At 45.6% G+C, this 22166-nt stretch overlaps 1 protein-coding gene across 2 annotated transcripts in view; it reads left to right on the top strand.

Annotated features, from left to right (window-relative positions):
* The window catches only part of LOC109871858 (netrin-G1-like), a 169736-nt gene that overhangs the window by 51236 nt on the left and 96334 nt on the right, over positions 1 to 22166 (top strand). For both annotated transcript variants that reach the window (XM_031807307.1, XM_031807308.1), the window contains exon 3: positions 17738 to 18381. In XM_031807307.1, the coding sequence (XP_031663167.1) occupies positions 17738 to 18381 (644 nt within the window). The remainder of the gene's footprint in view (positions 1 to 17737; positions 18382 to 22166) is intronic.

The following is a 22166-nucleotide window of genomic DNA, read 5'->3' as shown; positions in this document are numbered from 1 at the left end:
AGACTCTGGGTTGAGGTCAGTGATAAAGTAATCTGCAGTACTACTGCCAATAGATGAGCTATAGGTGTACCTACCATAGGAGTCCCCTCGAAGCCTACCATTGACTATGTACATACCCAGCGTGCGACAGAGCTGCAGGAGTTGTGAGCCGTTTTTGTTGGTAATGTTGTTATAGTTGTGCCTAGGGGGGCATTATGGGGAAGGGAATGCTGTCACCTGGCAGGTGTTTGTCCCCCTGTGTGCTGAGGGTGTCAGGTTCTTGTCCGGTTCTGGCATTTAGGTCGCCACAGACGAAGTACATGTCCCTGGGCCTGAAAATGATTGATTTCCCCCTCCAGGATTTAAGTATGGGATTCTAGTGGGGGGGATATAGGTAGCAAACAGGAGGACATTTTTCTCTGTTAAGATAATTTCCTTTTGAATTTGTAGCCAAATGTAAAATGTTCCTGTTTTGATTAATTTAAAGGAGTGAGTTAGGTCTGCTCTATACCAAATGAACATACCCCCTGACACCAACACCACCACCACCACCACACAACACAAACCAACACCACTAACACACACCAACACCACACCCACCACCACCACACCCACCACCACACACCACCACCACCAACACCACCACCACACACCACATACCAACACACTCCACAACCACACACCAACACCACCACCACCACACACCATCACCACCACACCACACACCAGCACCACCACCACCACCACACAACACAAACCAACACCACTAACACACACCAACACCACACCCACCACCACCACACCCACCACCACACCACCACCACCACACACCACCACCACACACCACCACCACCACACACCACCACAAACCAACAACACCAACACACACCACAACACCACACACCAACAATACCACCACCACACAACGCCACCACCACCACACCAACCACCACACACCACCAACACACAAATACCACCACAAACCAAAACCGCCACCACACCACCACCACAAAACACCACACACCACCACCACACAACACCACAACACACCACCAACACACAAACACCACCACAAACCAAAACTACCACCACTCCACCACCACACACCACCACCACCACACACAACACACCGCCACACACCACACACCACCAACACACCAACACCACCACCACACCACTACCACAAACCACACAACCACCACCACACACCAACACCACACACAACACACCAACACCACCACCACCAACATCACCACCACACACCAACACCACCACCACACACCAACACCACCACCAAACACCACCACACACCACAAACCAACACCACCACCACCAACACAACTACCACACCACATCACCACCACCACCACCACACACCACAAACCAACACCACCACACCACACACCAACACCACCACTACACACCAACACCACCACACACACCAACACCACCACACACCACAAACCAACACCACCACATACCAACACCACCCCCCCACACACCACAAACCAACACCACCACAAACCAACACCACCACCACCACCACAACCACCACACCACACCACACCACCACCACACCAACAACACCACAAAAAACACATCACCACCACCCACCACCACACCACATAACCACACCACCACCACACACCAACACCACACACCAACACCTCCAAACACCACTACCACCACACACCATACACCAACACCACACACCACCACCACACACCACACACCACAAACCAACACCACCAACACCACGACCACACCACACACCACACCACCACCACACACCACAAACCAACACCACCACCACAACCACCACACCACACCACCACCACACCAACAACACCACAAAAAACACATCACCACCACCCACCACAACCACACCACATAACCACACCACCACCACACACCAACACCATGCACCAACACCTCCAAACACCACTACCACCACACACAACACACCACCACCACAAACCACTACCACCACACACCATACACCAACACCACACACCACAAACCAACACCACCAACCCCACAACCACACCACACCACACACCACCACCACACACCACCACCACACACCACAAACCAACACCACCAACACCACGACCACACCACACACCACACCACCACCACACACCACCACACACCACCACTCACCACCTAACCACCACACACCACAACACCACCACACACCAACACCACACACCATCATCACACACCACCACCAAACACACCACCACACATCACCACCACACATCCCCACCACACACCAACACCACCACTACACACCAACACCACCACACACACCACCACCAACACCATCACACATCACCAACACCACCACACACCATACACCAACACCACCACTCACCACCTAACCACCACACACCACACCACCACCACACACCAACACCACCACCACCACCACACATAAACACCACCCCACACCACCACCACACACCAACACCACCAGCACACATAAACACCACCCCACACCACCACCACACACCAACACCATCACCACACCGCCACACATAAACACCAACACACACCACCACCACACACCACCTAACCACCACCACACACCACCTAACCACCACCACACCAAATACCAACACCAACACCACTACACACCACACACCGGGCGGCAGGGTAGCCTAGTGGTTAGAGCCTAGTGGTTAGAGCGTTGGACTAGTAACTGGAAGGTTGCAAGTTCGAATCACCGAGCTGACAAGGTACAAATCTGTCGTTCTGCCCCGGAACAAAGGCAGTTAACCCACTGTTCCTAGGCCGACATTGAAAATAAAAATGTGTTCTTAGCTGACTTGCCTAGTTAAATAAATAAAAAACACATACCACCACCTCTCTCACTCTCCCCCTCTCTCTTCATTTTTTCTGGAATGTTCCATCACGACGCTCCTTCTCTCAATCCGACACACTTGCAGCGCTCACACACACTGTGTGATGTTAGGGAGTGTTAGTTTCAATCCCAAAATCTCTACTGTGGTGATCCTACCTCCTCCTGGGAGGGAAATTATTTGAAGTCATGACACAGCAAGTAGCAAACGCCATGTTTCTATCTGTAAGGTGACGAGGTTGGGTGTGTGTGTGTGTGTGTGTGTGTGTGTGTGTGTGTGTGTGTGTGTGTGTGTGTGTGTGTGTGTGTGAGAGAAAAATGGAGTGAGAGGAAGAGTAGAGAGGTGTACAATTTAGGAGAGGACCGTGTTGAACATTCTTTAATTATTATTATCTATTGATTAGGTGGCAGTTAGAGAGGATAGTGGACAAACTATTCCATAACATACCTAGTCCTCAATGTCCTTCTTTTGGGAGAATATAAAGTGTAAGGATTCTAGCCTTTATGCGTACTATGTGGGGTCATGGAAAAAAGCCCCATTAGTACTGTCAATTTAACACAAGGAGTGTGACTGACAATTTGGGCTGAAGAAGATACTCATCACGTATCCTGTGTTTTGTGTCTCTGTTGCCTTTTTATCGTCAATGTGAATTATCAGGAGGATGGTCACTGGCATTCAGTCGGAGATTGACTGTTGATGTGACACATCTGCATTGTTTTAGTTTTAGTAATGTAATCTGTGACGATGTGTTCCCTTATCGGATGGATAATGATGACAAGCATTTTACAACTGCTTCTCTCTTTTCTTTTACAAAAGACCTGAATAGTAAATGCCTGACTGACAGTACTTGAGTTGACTCCGATCTCAATAGTAAACTGGCCTGACTGACATAACTTGAGTTGACTCAGATCTCAATAGTAAACTGGGCCTGACTGACATAACTTGAGTTCAAATCAAATCAAATCAAATTTTATTTGTCACATACACATGGTTAGCAGATGTTAATGCGAGTGTAGCGAAATGCTTGTGCTTCTAGTTCCGACAATGCAGTAATAACCAACAAGTAATCTAACTAACAATTCCAAAACTACTGTCTTATACACAGTGTAAGGGGATAAAGAATATGTACATAAGGATATATGAATGAGTGATGGTACAGAGCAGCATAGGCAAGATACAGTAGATGGTATCGAGTACAGTATATACATATGAGATGAGTATGTAAACAAAGTGGCATAGTTAAAGTGGCTAGTGATACATGTATTACATAAGGATGCAGTCGATGATATAGAGTACAGTATATACGTATGCATATGAGATGAATAGTAAACTGGCCTGACTGACATAACTTGAGTTGACTCCGATCTCAATAGTAAACTGGCCTGACTGACATAACTTGAGTTGGACAATTGACTAGGTATCTTTTCCTTTCCCCTTCCCTTCCCCTTCCCCTTCCCCTTCCCCTTCCCCTTCCCCTTCCCCTTCCCCTTCCCCTTCCCTTCCCCTTCCCCACCCCCTTTCCCTTCCCCTTCCCCTTCCCCTTCCCCTTCCCCTTCCCCACCCCCTTTCCCTTTCCCTTCCCCCTCCCCTTCCCCTTCCCCTTCCCCACCCCCTTCCCCTTCCCCTTTCCTTTCCCTTTCCCCTCCCCTTCCCTTTCCCTTCCCCCTCTCCTTTCCCCTCCCCTTTCCCTTCCCCCTTCCCTTTCCCTTCCCCTTTCCCCCTCCCCTCCTCCTTTCCCCTTTCCCATTCCCCTCCTCCTTTCCCCTTTGCCCTTCCCTGGATATCCTTGAGTGGCCCAGAAAGAGCCTGGTCTTGAACCTGATCGAAAATATCTAGAGAGACCTGAAAATAGCTGTGCAGCGACGCTCCTCATCCAACCTGACAGAGCTTGAGAGGATCTACAGAGAAGAATAGTAGAAACTTGTTCTCAACTAGCCTACCTGGTTAAATAAAGGTGAAATAATGTATTTTTTAAAAACTCCCCAAATACAGGTGTGCCAAGCTTGTAGCATCGTACCCAAGTAGACTCGAGGCTGTAATCACTGCCATAGGTGCTTCAACAAAGTACTGAGTAAAGGGTCTGAATACTTATGTAAATATGATATTTCATTTTTTTGTCTAATGACCCTTTCTTTGTCATTGTGGGATATTTTGTGTAGATTGATGAGAAGAAAAAAAAAACAATTTAATCAATTTTAGAATTAAGCTGTAACGTAACAAAATGTGGGAAAACCAAATGCACCGTAACTCTGAGAGAATACATTTTAAATGTGGTGTTCCGCAAGGTTCCATTTTGGGTCCGGTACTGTTCAGTTGATATATGTTGCCCCTTGGCAGCGTTATCAGAAAGCACAGCATTGATTTTCACTGCTACGCAGACGATACACAACTTTCATTTCTGTGCCACCAGAGGATTTTAGCTCCATGGATAAATTATTATACTGTATTAGTGATTTAAATACTTGAATGGCTCACAACTTCTTCCAGCTAAATTTTTTATTTATTTCACCTATATTTAACCAGGTAGGCTAGTTGAGAACAAGACTAGACTGGTGTACTTATTGTTGGAGTCAAACCCTAGGTCTTATTTTAGATTCTTGACTCAATTTTCTATCACACATTAGTAATGTGACCAAAATAGCTTTTTACCACCTGAGGAACACTGCCAAGGTGCGGACATTTCTCTCTCAGGCTGATACAGAGAGACTCATCAATGCTTTTATTACAAGAAGGCTTGACTACTGTAATGCTCTCCTGTCTTGTCTACCAAAGAAAGCCATTGGTCAACTCCCAAACATACCGAATGCTGCAGAATGGGTACAGACCAAGACCAGGGAGGGAAGTACACAATACACCCGTTTTAAAGTCTCTGCACTGACTGAATAGAATTCATTTTAAGATTCTTCTATTGGTTTTTTAAATCAATCTTCCATTGTCTCTCCAATACATGTCAGACATGCTTTTGAGTTATGTACCCAGTAGGACCCTCAGGTCCTCTGGCACTGGCCTTTTAACTCTCCCAAAGCCTGGGACCAAGAGGCACGGAGAGGCAGCCTTTAGTTACTATGCCCCCAGCCTCTGGAATAGCCTGCCAGAGAACTTGAGGGGACCAAGAGGCACGGAGAGGCAGCCTTTAGTTACTATGCCCCCAGCCTCTGGAATAGCCTGCCAGAGAACTTGAGGGGACCAAGAGGCACGGAGAGGCAGCCTTTAGTTACTATGCCCCCAGCCTCTGGAATAGCCTGCCAGAGAACTTGAGGGGACCAAGAGGCACGGAGAGGCAGCCTTTAGTTACTATGCCCCCAGCCTCTGGAATAGCCTGCCAGAGAACTTGAGGGGACCAAGAGGCACGGAGAGGCAGCCTTTAGTTACTATGCCCCCAGCCTCTGGAATAGCCTGCCAGAGAACTTGAGGGGACCAAGAGGCACGGAGAGGCAGCCTTTAGTTACTATGCCCCCAGCCTCTGGAATAGCCTGCCAGAGAACTTGAGGGGGCTGAAACTGTGGACATATGTTTTACTTTGCTTTTCCTCATGGTGTTTTTAGTTGTTCAGCTTGTATCATTATTTAGTTTAAAAAAAAATCTTATGTTTGTTGTGTAGTAAATATTTCAGCCTTTTATTTTCAGAGTTTTTTAACTTAGTTTTTCCCTGTAAAGCAATTTGCGTTGCATTTCATGTCTGAAATGTGCTGTAAAAATAAAACTTGATTTAATATGATTCGGAGGATGCCAGGAGAATTGCTACTTGCTCAAGCACATAGTGACAACTGTAAAGTTTGTTGGAGGAGGAATAATGGTCTGGGGCTGTATTTCATGGATCGGACGACGTCCCTTCGTTCCAGTGAAGGGAAATCTTAACGCTACAGCATAACATTATATCTAGGCAAATGTTGTGCTTCCAACTTTGTGGCAACAGTTTGGGGAAGGCCCTTTCCTGTTTCCCATAGCCATGAAATGCTTGGAAAGGCTGGTCATGGCTCACATCAACACCATCATCCCAGACACCCTGCCCTCAGCCACTTAGACAAAGGGAAAACTTATGGAAGAATGCTGTTTGTAGACTACAGTTCAACATTTAACACCATTAGAACCCTCCAAGCTCATCACCAAGCTCAGGACCAAGCTCACCAGCAAGCTCGTCACCAAGCTTATCACCAAGCTCAGGAACAAGCTCATCACCAAGCTCATCATCATGATCACCACCAAGCTCATCACCAAGCTCATCACCAAGCTCAGGAACAAGCTCATCACCAAGCTCATCACCAAGCTCATCACCAAGCTCAGGAACAAGCTCATCACCAAGCTCATCACCAAGCTCAGGACCACGCTCATCCCCAAGCTCATTATTCATTACATTATTATAGTTATTATTCATTACACTGTTATAATTATTATTCATTATATTATTATAGTTATTATTCATCATATTATTATTTACTAGAAACTAGAAACAGCTGTCAATTTCGGTCTTTTGAAAAGGTCCTGAGGATTCCTTCCTCGGCACTTTCCTGTTTTTACTCGTTATTCACTCTGTATTTCCTGTTTTTACTCGTTAATCACTCTGTATTTCCTGTTTTTACTCGTTATTCACTCTGTATTTCCTGTTTTTACTCGTTATTCACTCTGTATTTCCTGTTTTTACTCGTTATTCACTCTGTATTTCCTGTTTTTACTCATTATTGTTATTCGTTATTCCCTCTTATTCCGTGTCACTCAATTTCAGTTTCAAAACTCAATTTTGTGGGCAGTGTACACATAGCCTGTCTTCTCTTGAGAGCCAGCTCAATAGCAAGGCTATGCTCCCTGAGTCTGTACATAGTCAAAGCTTTCCTTAAGTTTGGGTCAGTCACAGTGGTCAGGTATTCTGCCACTGTGTACTCTCTGTTGTCGTGACGTTGTATTAGTTAATGTGACGGCTGTTGCTCATCGAATGATTAAAGGTTTCTAATTGTGTGATTAAATTAATCAGGCAATTATTAACTCATTAACCTGGGGCACCATGGGAAAATTAGTTTAATTGAGTTTCTATTTCCCAAATTAACTCAAAGAATATCAGAATATTGATTTTACAACAGTCGCTAATTAACCAGTTTCCTCTACAATCTCGTTCTGAACGTCGCATAATCTGGGAATCTGCACGGACCCGGGTCTCACCAATGAGTTCGTACCACACCAATCTTAGTTGAGTATTTATTTACTAGAAAGCTAAAATGATGATAAAAGATACACATACTGAAAACACAGTCTAGGCTATCGATTATAACTTAGTATAACGGGCCAACACACTACGGCACGTTACCAAAAATGGGGATTTAAAAGCGAGAGAAAAAGAGAAAGTACATGAGAGAAATATGCATGCATATTTGTGCATTTGTCAGCTATGCTTATTTTAACCCTAGCCTTGCCCCGAACTGCCGCTCTTATGGGTCAGAATATAATGATGTAATTAAGTGTTGGAGGAGATGGGAAGCTCCGTTTAGGCTTCTCAATGACACACTTCTCCGGCGCAACTCTCTGGTTGTCCTCACGATGTCAGTGTCCTTTTGGCTTTAGTGGTCTGATTCCTCGCCTTTGCTCTGATAGGGGTCTTCTGAGGACAGGCAGCTCTGTAGCTCAGAGCTCACAGCGTAGGAATGAAACAGTGTAGATACCACGATTCGATGGAGAGTGGAGGCTAGGAGGGCCTGCTTGAATTCACTCGCTTAGACACAGCTACTCATCTGTAGCTTGGGTTATTTGTTTATTTATTTATTTGTCTTCAACCTTATGTTGCGTTTTGGGTTCGTTGGCTTTTTAGACCTCGGCTGCAGCTCGGGTCACTTAATCTGATATGTTAATTCTTAACTCACAGGTCTTATACCCTCGGTTCAGAAGTGGGCGTAACCACCTTTAGGGCAATTCTCTGGGCGTACCAAGTTAAGAGGCAAGGTCTAGATTTTTACTCAATCCAATTTTAGACAACTTCACCTTTCATCTTTACCAAAACATTCTCTTTGATTTGGACATTTTCCACACAACGTACAATGTATAAACATCAAGCATATACTGGGAAAACTCTTAAAGTTACAATGTTTTCGTAATAACGTCATCTATTAACCTTTTTAATAACAAAACAAAAATGGCATACATTTTCATATTCCATCTATCATCATGACCACCATTGTGGCTGACGGAAACCATTGTTCCAAAGTCCCTTTATTGCATGTTTAGTGTTCTGAGGCTGGTTCTCCATAGTGAGAAGACAAAGGAATTTTGTCTGTGGCCTAAGATTTACCATGGGCGTGAGGGGTCATAAAACCCCCACATCTTCAGACCCCTAGAACTCTCCTCCTCTGTTGGGGGTGGGAGATAATCTGTAGGGTTGTGGTCTCCTGTAACCTGATCAGGACAGTCATGACAGTTTCCTCTGGTAGGTTCAACTTGGAAGGATTCTGCATGTTGCAACCTACCATAAGAATGACAATCGTTTGTGGATCATCATAGCAGAGTGGTTCACTCTGGTAGGATTTCCGCAAGCTGCGGATCACCACCAGAATGGACCTGGGAAGTCCGGCAGTGGCTCTGTGTTCCGGCCTGTCGTCCGGTTATCCCGGCTAGTGGACCTAGGCAGTAACTTGGCAGACGTTAATAACGCACAACACTCAATACATCATTACATTTCCTCCCCAAACGAGCGGCGTTGTGGCTCTACTGCTTCCTAAGTGTCAAAGGAAATTAAAGAAAAAAATTGTAATAGAAACATAAAAGGCACTTGGAAAAACTTGGCCCCTGAAGGCCAAAGCTTACATTACTGGGCTGACCTAGTGAGTTCAGGAGAGGAGGCTGGGACTGGGCCCCCTGAGGGGGTTTCAGGATCTATTGCCAACTTTCCAAAAATCTGGATCGCTTCCGTCCCACAGGTGATCCTAGTATAAGACCTCATTAGGTCTTCCATTGCACTTGTGCACCTGTGTACGTAGTAGGTGCACACGCCAAGGGAAATAAGACCAAGGATCATGGTAACAGTCAGGATACTGTCCGGCACTGTCCAAGAGCGGGCGACAGACCAATCTTTTGGTCTGTAGTCAGTCGGGTCATGAGTGCCTCATCCCGCTAAGATCAACCGTCATGGGTCCTTCGTACTGGATTTTTTGTTTTGAATGGCTTGTGGTAACTCAAGGGAACGTTTAGCAAAAGCGTCAGGCATTTCAATCTCTGTGTCTATTCTGTCGGCAGGAAGTTGGTATAGAGCGAGGTCGTCTATGTGAATAATCGCCCCCTTTGGTACCTTAACAAAAACAGTCTGGTTGAGGAGGTTCAATTGGGTGGTTGAGTCATGGCGTTCGTAAGTCATAGTGGCAGGCGCGAACCTCCACTCTATCCCTGGCTGTTAGTTTGGCTCTACAGCGTTCTTCGCTGGTGATAGCTTTAATACCACAAAGACGCTCAGTGTTATCCCTGACAAACGGTTTGCTAGGACAGAGGTAGTGGACATCTTTGGTTAGTGTACACGTTAACAGGTTAAAGGTGAGATAGAAATCTGAGTTGTCTTTCTGGTAAGCTACAACTGGGGGCGTGGCAATTTTTACGTGGGTACTGCCGTGCCAAAATCCTACATTGAGAACCGTTTTCAATCTATAGATATTCTCCAGTTCAACAACCGGCAGCGTCAGTAGAAAACCCACTTCATTACGATCAACATCAACGTGTATTGGGATGGCCGACCCCAGACTATAGGCCAAATGTGACTGTAACGGCCTTATCGTGGTTGAAGTAGCTGAGGTCAATATGTTGTGCACCATTGAGAGGGGCACTAGATATGAGGGGATTCTATTCATGGCCATGTGGTCCATAGAAAAGCTAACTTCACAGAGAAAATCATCCAGTAACAATCCAACCAATTGGACATGGGTATAGTCATAGTTCATGACCTCTGCTAGCTTTCCTACAGACAGGAGAGTTTTGTTCAGGAGAGTAGCATGTGTGTTGACCACCAGAATAGTGTCCTGGAGAGACATTCCCACATGTTGCAACCTGAGGGCCTGTGCTTTCATCTGCTGCTGGATACGTGGCATCTCTTCAGTAATCTCCCTAACATTCCTCTTGACTGTGGCTTGACTGACTGCGTTGATGGGAGTGGTACCTAGGGCAAATAGTGACCCTACGGCTGCCCCTATCGATAGTAGCGCCCCGATGAATTGTTTCTCTCGCAAAGTTCTGAATGTTACTGTGAACTTTTGGAGTTGTGCCAACATATGGGCAGTGTCTAGCTGGGTGTGCCTAATTGCCTGGCTGGTCCAGTCAGGCCCGGCCCAACACAAATGCGCCGCAGGTGGAATGTGTTGGCGGTACACATTCTCTGCATCTAGGCGGACATACACCCTCTGCGTGTGTACTCTGCAGAGGGTGTATGAGAAGTCGCGGAGAACGATTCCCGTATGGGGTCTGTTCGTGATTACGTCTGCTGGGTTGGTCAGGATCAGCCAAAGGAACTCCATCCTACAGAAATACATAATCAGAGATTGTTGGATTATTTCAGTTATTTGTTTTTGTAAAGATTTTTTTTTCGACAACTATTTTTCTGCTTTTATTATTTTGAAACAGTACAGCGCAGGACGATATAAATAGTGACAACAGATGTATATCTGGTAGCTGGGAAGAGAATAAATGTTAGGTTTTAGGTGCTGATCTCCTGGAAGGGATCAGCTGAGGGAACTTATGACTTTTCTTACTACCTCTGACTTTTCTAGGTTTTTATCTATTCGGTGCTGGCTAGCACTCCTTCTATTCCCACGGGGGGAGTGTACAACTTCATTGGGTTCCGGTGGACCCACTTTAATGTGGCGTTTTGTCAAGCTTTGCTGATTCTGATATGGTAAGCTACAGGTGACAGCTTCACCACAATCTCGTGTGGCCCCGTCCAGTGGGGCAGGAACTTTGTTGCGACGCCTGCGGGTTTGATGTATATGTAGTACCACACCTTATCAACCTTATCCACACCTGGTGTGAGGCTTTTTTGTCGTAATAGGTCTTTTCACCTTCTGCACTTAATTCCAACTGTCCTTGAGCATACGCAAAGATAGTCTGGAGATGGTTACGCAAGTCGGTCATGTATTGATGAGCCGTGTAGGCGGTGGTGGTGACATCTCCCGGTTGGTACAGGAGATGCAGTGGAAGTGTAATTTGTAGACGGTGTTATTCCTGTAGACCTGTTGCGTGTGGCTCTGATCGCCATCAGTACCAATGGGAGTTTGAGGTCCCAATCTTTGTGGTTGGCTGCCACATATTTCCTCAAGATTCTGACGATTGTTTGGTTGCTCCTTTCTACCCTCCCCGAGCTCCTAGGGTGGTATGCGATGTGGAGTTTAGCTTTGACTCCCAGAAGCCTCCACAGTTCGGTCATTACAGCTGCCGAAAAGTTAGTTCCTCTGTCGCTGTCCGTGGTTTCTGCTGGCAGGCCGAAATGACTGAAAATGTGGTTTAGCAAAAGTGGGCCGACCCAGTCGATCTGGATCCAGGGGTAAGAGACACCCTTGCGTTGCAGCTTGGAGGGTTGAAACTGGCAGCAAACTAGACGTATTGGGCCACGTCTTGTTCCATGTGAGGCCAGTAGGCCACCTGTCACAATGTTTCACATGTAGCCTTGACCCCTCCTATGGCCTCCACATGGCTCGTCGTAGGCATGGGCTATCATTATCCCCCTCTGTGTTTTAGGAACCACCACCTTCGAGCGGTATCGGGTTCTGAAACATACACCAGTAGGTAATCTACAAGTGTGAGGTGCTGTTTAGTTGTGTACAGCGAACGCAAGTCGTGTGAACCTGCCAAAGCCAGTTCTGACACTGGGTGGCCAGTTCTGACACTGGGTGGTTGACAGGATCCAACAGGAACGGCATCGCATTGGCGAGGGACTCATCTTGGTGTTGCATTGCTACCAGGTTGCCATTCATGAATGAATGCGTTAGCAACACATGATGTTCGTGCGAAGACGTTTCCTGTAGTGCTACATGGCTATGCGGTCAAACACCCAAGGGGTGCCGTAAATTTCACTGGATTTCGCCATGCTGTCGTCATGGTCGTTGCCAAGTTTGTCACGACCAGGTGATTTGACTTTCATCCAATTCCAATTTCTTCCCGTATCTCGTGTTCGGTGATGAGGTTAATCACAAGCTAGAATGAGCTCTTTGTTTTTCACCTCTTTACCACTTGAAGTAGTCATGTGCATTTGTTTCCAAAACGGCAAGTGGAATAAGAAGGTGAGTCTCGCGTAGTTTGAGTTGGTGGTGGATCTCCAGTTCTGACAATTCGTGTTTCACCGCCGTTTGCAGGGTGATCAGCTCACCAGCCACTTCTGCAAACTGTCTGGTCTTGATGCCAAGCTGAAATTGAAGTGGTTTGCACAGAATGTCGTTGTGCCATACCAATCCCACCCCAGCTTGCAAGTGGTCTAGATTGCGGTAAGAATAGCCAACTACAAATGCCATCGGCCTGTCAAGACACATGTTCTCTTCGAAGTAGTGATGGTTCGAAGGCAATGGCGGAGCAATGTCCCACGGGGGTGGTGCGGAGTCGGTTTCATCATCACCACAGCGTTGACACACCGCCAAAGCACTGCCCAAAGGCTTTTGCGTAGTTGATTACTACATCATGGCTCTGCAGCGTCATAAGCCAAGCCGCTATCCTGCTGTTGTGTACAGCACCCTCACGGATTCGTAGTTGATTACTACATCATGGCTCTGCAGCGTCATAAGCCAAGCCGCTATCCTGCTGTTGTGTACAGCACCCTCACGGATTCGTAGTTGATTACTACATCATGGCTCTGCAGCGTCATAAGCCAAGCCGCTATCCTGCTGTTGTGTACAGCACCCTCACGGATTCGTAGTTGATTACTTCATCATGGCTCTGCAGCGTCATAAGCCAAGCCGCTATCCTGCTGTTGTGTACATCACCCTCACGGATTTGTTGGCTTTTCAGAAAAGTCACAGATTGGTGACATGTTTCTATGATCACCTTTTGTCTGCCGACATAACTGGTGAAGTGTTTGATTGCCCAGACTGTTGACAGCAGCACTTTTTTGCAGTCTGAGTATTTGTGTTCAGCAGGGTTGAGTGTTTTGCTCACGTAAGCTACCACACGTTTGTCTTGGTCGTATTTTTGGTACAACCCAGCGCTAAGGCAGTGCTCTGAGAAACCGACTTACCAAAATAATGTCTTGTCTTTGTTGGGGTATACCAGGCAGGGTGCTTCGCAAAGCTGGTTTTTCAAGGAAGCCACAGCTTCGTTGTGAGTGACATCCCAAACGAATGGGTTGTCTTTCTGAACCAACAACTACCTTCCCATTACTGTCCCTGAACCAACAGCTACCTACCAACAACTACCAACCTATTACTGTCCCTGAACCAACAGCTACCTACCAACAACTACCTACCTATTACTGTCCCTGAACCAACAGCTACCTACCAACAACTACCTACCTATTACTGTCCCTGAACCAACAACTACCTACCAACAACTACCTACTGATTACTGTCCCTGAACCAACAACTACCTACCAACAACTACCAACCTATTACTGTCCCTGAACCAACAGCTACCTACCAACAACTACCTACCTATTACTGTCCCTGAACCAACAGCTACCTACCAACAACTACCTACCTATTACTGTCCCTGAACCAACAACTACCTACCAACAACTACCTACTGATTACTGTCCCTGAACCAACAACTACCTACCAACAACTACCTACCCCTTACTGTCCCTGAACCAACAACTACCCCCATATTACTGTCTCTGAACCAACGACTACCTACCAACGACTACCTACTCATTACTGTCCCTGAACCTACAACTACCTACCTGTTTTTGTCCCTAAACCATCAACAACCTACCTATTACTGTTTGTAGCCTAGTGGTTAGTGTGTTGGGTCAGAATCCAAAAGGATGCTGGATCAAATCCCTGAGCTGACAAGTTAAAAAATCTGTCATTCTGCCTCTGAACAAGGCACAAGCCACTGTTCCCTGGTAGGCCGTCATTGTATTTAAGAATTTGTTCTTAACTGACTTGCCTAGTTAAATAATAAAAAAATTAAAATACTGTTCCTGAACCACCAACAACTACCTACAGTGTACAACATTATATCCATTCTTTCCCCGCGACCTCCCTGTCTCTCTCCTGTCTCTCACATCCCTCTGACTGTCTCTCACATCCCTCTGACTGTCTCTCACATCCCTCTGACTGTCTCTCACATCCCTCTGACTGTCTCTCTACTGTCTCGCATCCCTCTGACTGTCTCTCACATCCCTCTGACTGTCTCTCTACTGTCTCGCATCCCTCTGACTGTCTCTCACATCCCTCTGACTGTCTCTCTACTGTGTCTCACATCCCTGTGACTGTCTCTCTCTTGTCTCTCACATCCCTCTGACTGTCTCTCTACTGTCGCACATCCCTCTGACTGTCTCTCACATCCCTCTGACTGTCTCTCTACTGTTTCTCACATCCCTCTGACTGTCTCTCTCCTGTCTCTGACATCCCTCTGACTGTCTCTCTCATGTCTCTCTCCTGTCTCCCATCCCTCTGACTGTCTCTCCCCTGTCTCTCACATCCCTCTGACTGTCTCTCTACTGTCTCTCACATCCCTCTGACTGTCTCTCTCCCGCCATATATCCACTCTCTGTCACATTCCCTCCCTCCTCTGACTGTCTCTCTCCCACCATATATCTACTCTCTGTCACATTCCCTCCCTCCTCTGACTGTCTCTCATATATCTACTCTCTGTCACATTCCCTCCCTCCTCTGACTGTCTCTCACATCCCTCTGACTGTCTCTCATATATCTACTCTCTGTCACATTCCCTCCCTCCTCTGACTGTCTCTCATATATCTACTCTCTGTCACATTCCCTCCCTCCTCTGTCTGTCTCTGCCCCCCTGGTTATCTCTCTTTCCTCTCCTGCCACCAGTCCCTTCCTTCCATCGCTCCCTCATGTCTCAACATACTGTAACTCTCTCTAGTAAGAATAAGAGATACTCTGAATGATCGGCTGTGAAAAGCCAACTGACATTTACTCCTGAGGTGCTGACCCTCGACAACCACTGTGATTATTATTATTTGACCCTGCTTGTCATCTATGAACATTTGAACATCTTGGCCATGTTCTGTTATAATCTCCACCCGGCACAGCCAGAAGAGGACTGGCCACCCCTCATAGCCTGGTTCCTCTCTAGGTTTCTTCCTAGGTTCTGGCCTTTCTAGGGAGTTTTTCCTAGCCACCGTGCTTCTACACCTGCATTGCTTTCTGTTTGGGGTTTTAGGCTGGGTTTCTGTACAGCACTTTGAGATAACAGCTGATGTAAGAAGGGCTTCATAAATAAATTTGATTTGATTAAGAATTGTATCACCCAACACCTTTTAGGTGGTAGTCATGGAAACAAAACCACTTACCTCAGTCAGCCAACCCTGCTAACCCAGGACACCTCAGACATGTTCTGCCTTATCATGTAAGTCCTTATCCTTATCTAACATCAGTAGGAGCAGAGGCCTGGTGACATGTTCCTGATGAAAACACCAGCGAGGCCTGCCGATATATAAATGACTAACTGACTGGCTAGATAGGATCCTATCTAGTAGAATCTTGCCTCTCATCTTGCAAAGCATCAAATGGACTCAAGTTCAAACACAACCATTTGAAATACAAGATGCCGAGTCCTACATTGTGAATGAACAGGCAGTCAGACCTGTATTTGTGCTCGATGAGTTCAATATTAGTGCAGCGTTTATCAGTGTTCTGTGATGTAGTGAACATGCCTCTTGTTAAACATGAAGTATGCTTTGAAATGTGTTGGATTTATCATAACTTCATAATCATACTGCCACAAGAAGAATGGGAAATACTGTTAACGTTTTTTTAAATAGCCAGCATTAGCATTTTGAAATGATGACAGGCTTTGCTAGACGTTTATAGCTGATCAAAATCTCATCTGCAGCTGGCCTCAATGTTGTATAGAGTAGAGGTGAGATGAATGTCAATATGAGTGTGTTTAAAACACTCTTTCATGCTCACACACATACACAGACACACACATTACACACACACACACACACACACACACACACACACACACACACACACACACACACACACACACACACACACACACACACACACACACACACACACACACACGCACACACACACACACACACACACACAGGTAGCACACACACACACAGGTAGCACACACACACACACACACACACACACACACACACACACACACACACACACACACACACACACACACACACACACACACACACACACACACAGTGCTGGGCCTCGGTTGAGCAGGCAAATATATGTATATTTCTCAGCAGTGTTTCATAAGAGACAGTCATTGAGGATTCTTCTCCCATCTACACTAGAGGATCAGCAGGAATATAAATCACACAGGCAATTTGGGTGGTAGAGTCGACTAGAGACCTACCAGAGTGGTGGATTGAATACGGGACTGTATATTACCAAGTAGAGGACAGTGGTGGATTGAATACAGGACAGTATATTACCAAGTAGAGGACAGTGGTGGATTGAATACAGGACATTATTTTACTGCGTAAGGAGCAGGGTTGAAATATGGTGTAGTTCCACTCCTCCACCAGCAGTAGGTGACATCACTAGTGTACAGATGACTGATGATTAAAGTGTGTGTGAATGAGTCCCTAAATGAATGAGTTCCTGTCAGTCCAGAATAGATTGCAGGCATGTTGATACCGGGTAATGTCTAAGGTTTCAACCTGTGTTCTCTACCTCTCTCTCTCTGTCTCTCTCTGTCTCTCTCTCTCTCTCTCTGTCTCTCTCTCTGTCTCTCTCTCTCTCTGTCTCTCTCTCTCTCTGTCTCCCCCCCCCCCTCCACAGGAGAACCCTTACATGTGCAACAACGAGTGTGACGCCTCCACAGATGAACTAGCCCACCCTTCGGAGCTCATGTTCGATTTCGAGGGCCGCAACCCAACAACCTTCTGGCAGTCCAGTTCCTGGAAGAAGTACCCCAAACCCCTGGAGGTCAACATCACGCTGTCCTGGAACAAAACTATCGAGCTGACGGACGACATCGTCCTCACCTTTGAGTCCGGCCGCCCTGAGCAGATGCTTCTGGAGAAATCGCTAGACTACGGTAAAACCTGGACTCCTTACCAGTTTTACGCTACCGACTGCCTCGACGCATTTACCATGGACCCCAAGACGGTCAACGAGCTGACCCAGCGAACCCTCCTCGACATTATCTGTACTGAGGACTACTCCCGTGGCTACGTGTGGAAGTACGATAAAACAGTCCGCTTCGAGATCAAGGACCGGTTTGCGCTGTTCGCCGGGCTGCAGCTGTACAACATGGCGTCGCTCTACGGTCAACTGGACACCACCAGGAACCTCCGGGACTTCTTCACTGTGACGGACCTGAGGATACGGCTGCTGAAACCGGCCACCGGGTCCACCATGGTGGATGAAAACAACTTGTCCCGATACTTCTACGCCATCTCTGACATCAAGGTGCAGGGAAGGTGAGAGAGTTGCTTTTATCTTTATTTCGTCTTGATTTCCCTTTACAGGTGTGTTATATCTCTCTAGCATGCTAGCAGATACCTTTGTGCTAACACTTGTTAGCATTGGCTCGCAAAACTACCTCTAACTTCCTACATACTGGAAACAGAGACATAAAAAAAATGGTTTCCACAAGTTGATCTGACTCTGGGGAAGTAGATCCAGGGCCTCATTGCCAACATCCCTTTAATATAAAACAGCTAAATCAAAGATGATCCCATTATATTGACAAGATAGTCGAGTGACCACTCTAACAATAGACATTTCCTCAAAGATGGAAGGCATACGGGAGATGTCTAGATCAGGTGGGACCATTCTAAACAATGAGAGGCCAGATACGCGTGGGCAACTCTGATATAAAGTTTGAATTTTCAAAGTTGACGAAAATACCATATGTGTCCACTTATATCAGTGCATTTGCAACAACCTAACCATTATGAAACTTATATTCCATTAAATTAGCCTCACATAGCAAATTAGCAATAAAAAAAAAACATTTTTTGTTGACCAAATTCGACACTCTCTCATTGACCTCTGTTCCAAAATTCCTAACTTTTCACATTTTCACATTTTCACGGACAGATTTTGGGCAGAGTAAACCCCTTAATGCTTCGCCTCAACCTCTCTTTTAAAATCATATTAGTTTTGATTAATTTTGTATGAGCTGAATGCTCTGACGCATTCTAATAATGACTAGGACGGGGCCTGGACACATGGCTATGACCCCTGTAATTAACAGGTGTACGTCCCAAATTACACCCTATTCACTACGTTGTGTGCTATATTCGGAATAGAGTGCCATTTAGAACCAAGGCCAGGTTTAAATTTGACATCCATCTTTACATTTAAATTTGACATCCACCCCCCATCAGGAGATTCCCAACGGTTTAGAGAGATGATGAAACATAACAGATATATTATTTTATAGCCCCATAGATGCTTAATGAACCACCTGTGGATCATAAACACACTCCACAGCTGTTCACTGAATGAAACTGGTGTGTGTGTGTGTGTGTGAGTGTGTGTGTGTGTGTGTGTGTGTGTGTGTGTGTGTGTGTGTGTGTGTGTGTGTGTGTGTGTGTGTGTGTGTGTGTGTGTGTGTGTGTGTGTGTGTGTGTGTGTGTGTGTGTATGTATAGTTGGTTTATATGAGGATAACTAGGCTCAGTAATGACTCGTCTGATTGGGCCTGGGTGAGTTGGAACAGTTTGTTTCCAAATTAGAATTCCGTCAGTCGGCTTAGAATGGGAGATTAGAACAATTAGAATGTTAGGTAATTGGGAGGAGACGAGTCTGGTCATTAAGAATGTTGTTTGCTTAGTAAATAGTTACCACTGGGGACATAAATCCTCTCAGAGAACCTATAGGAGATAACAGTATTTGAGCATTCATCCTCTCTACTTCAACATTCCTCTTCTCTACTTCAACATAAACTGGAGCATTCATCCTCTCTACTTCAACATTACTGGAGCATTCATCATCTCTACTTCAGCATTACTGGATCATTAATCCTCTCTACTTCAGCATTACTGGATCATTCATCCTCTCTACTTCAACATTCCTCCTCTCTACTTCAACATTACTGGAGCATTCATCCTCTGTACTTCAACATTACTGGAGCATTCATCCTCTCTACTTCAACATTCCTCCTCTCTACTTCAACATTCCTCATCTCTACTTCAACATTCCTGGAACATTCATCCTCTGTACTTCAACATTACTGGAGCATTCATCCTCTCTACTTCAACATTCCTCCTCTCTACTTCAACATTCCTCATCTCTACTTCAACATTCCTGGAACATTCATCCTCTGTACATCAACATTACTGGAGCATTCATCCTCTCTATTTCAACATTACTGGAGCATTCATCCTCTCTACTTCAACATTCATCCTCTCTACTTCAACATTCCTCCTCTCTACTTCAACATTCATCCTCTCTACTTCAACATTCCTCCTCTCTACTTCAACATTCCTCCTCTCTACTTCAACAATCATCCTCTCTACTTCAACAGTACTCCTCTCTACTTCAACATTCCTCCTCTCTACTTCAACATTCCTCCTCCCTACTTCAACATTCCTCCTCTCTACTTCAACATTCCTCCTCTCTACTTCAACAATCATCCTCTCTACTTCAACATTCCTCCTCTCTACTTCAACAATCATCCTCTCTACTTCAACAATCATCCTCTCTACTTCAACATTCATCCTCTCTACTTCAACATTCCTCCTCTCTACTTCAACAGTACTCCTCTCTACTTCAACATTCATCCTCTCTACTTCAACATTACTTTATCAGACAGAACACAAATAAGGTATTATAGGGTGTTTTACTGTTGCCTCAGTGATGATCTAAAAATCCAGAGGGGACTGACACTTCACTGAGTGGACTGACACTTCACTGAGTGGACTGACACTTCACTGAGGGGACTGACACATCACTGAGGGGACTGACACTTCACGGAGGGGACTGACACATCACTGAGGGGACTGACACATCACTGAGTGGACTGACACATCACTGAGTGGACTGACACTTCACTGAGGGGACTGACACATCACTGAGGGGACTGACACATCACTGAGGGGACTGACACAAATATATATATATTTTTCCTAGCCTTGGGTATATATGAGAGAGAGAGAGAGAGAGAGAGAGAGAGAGAGAGAGAGAGAGAGAGAGAGAGAGAGAGAGAGAGAGAGAGAGAGAGAGAGAGAATACCTGCCCACTGTGACTGTGGCCCAAACTTATTAAGGAAAGCTTTGACTATGTACAGACTCAGTGAGCATAGCCTTGCTATTGAGAAAGGCCGCTGTAGGCCGACATGGCTCTCAAGAGAAGAAAATGAGGTGGAAACTGAGATGCACTTCCTAACCTCCTTCCCAATGTATGACCCTATTAGAGAGACATATTTCCCTCAGATTACCCAGATCCACAAAGAATTCGAAAACAAATCCAATTTTCTCCAGGTCTCTGCTACATACTGACGGGAGAAAAAGCTATCATCACAGAACTCAGAATGGCTATCCTGTTCTGAGAACGGCTACGACACTATCTACCAAAGCTATCATCACAGAACTCAGAATGTCTATCCTGTTGTGAGAACGGCTACGACACTATCTACCAAAGCTATCATCACAGAACTCAGAATGTCTATCCTGTTGTGAGAACGGCTACGACACTATCTACCAAAGCTATCATCACAGAACTCAGAATGGCTATCCTGTTGTGAGAACGGCTACGACACTATCTACCAAAGCTGTCATCACAGAACTCAGAATGTTTATCCTGTTCTGAGAACGGCTATGACACTATCTACCAAAGGAAGAAAGATTCTACCCTTAGATCAGCTCGTTTGCTGTTTTTAAGTGGATAGCACAATAACTGAAGTATTTGGATGTAGGTGTACTGCTACTGAAATGCTGAAAGGTCTCAACTCAATAGTCATAACAACAACTATACTCATTAACTTACTGTAAGAAAATATCAAATATTTGCTGTGACAGTAGGCATTCTAAGGATATAGGGTCACGAGAACATGTTTTTTTTGGATAGCCTAGTGTTGTACTCAATTTAGATGTTGAAAGCTCTCGGCTAAAAAAAACATACTGTAAGACCAGAAAAAGGGTGCGTCCCAAATACACTACTTTTGACCCTCGCCCGTCGTAGTTACTCTCGGAATAAGGATAGGGACAAAGGAGTGAAGTTTGGAGGAATTTAAGCTGTTAATGAAAGTATTTCAGAGG

This window comes from Oncorhynchus kisutch, linkage group LG27, assembly GCF_002021735.2.
Source record: "Oncorhynchus kisutch isolate 150728-3 linkage group LG27, Okis_V2, whole genome shotgun sequence".
Classification (NCBI taxonomy): Eukaryota; Metazoa; Chordata; class Actinopteri; order Salmoniformes; family Salmonidae; genus Oncorhynchus; species Oncorhynchus kisutch.
This window is presented reverse-complemented; position numbering and strand designations above follow the sequence as displayed.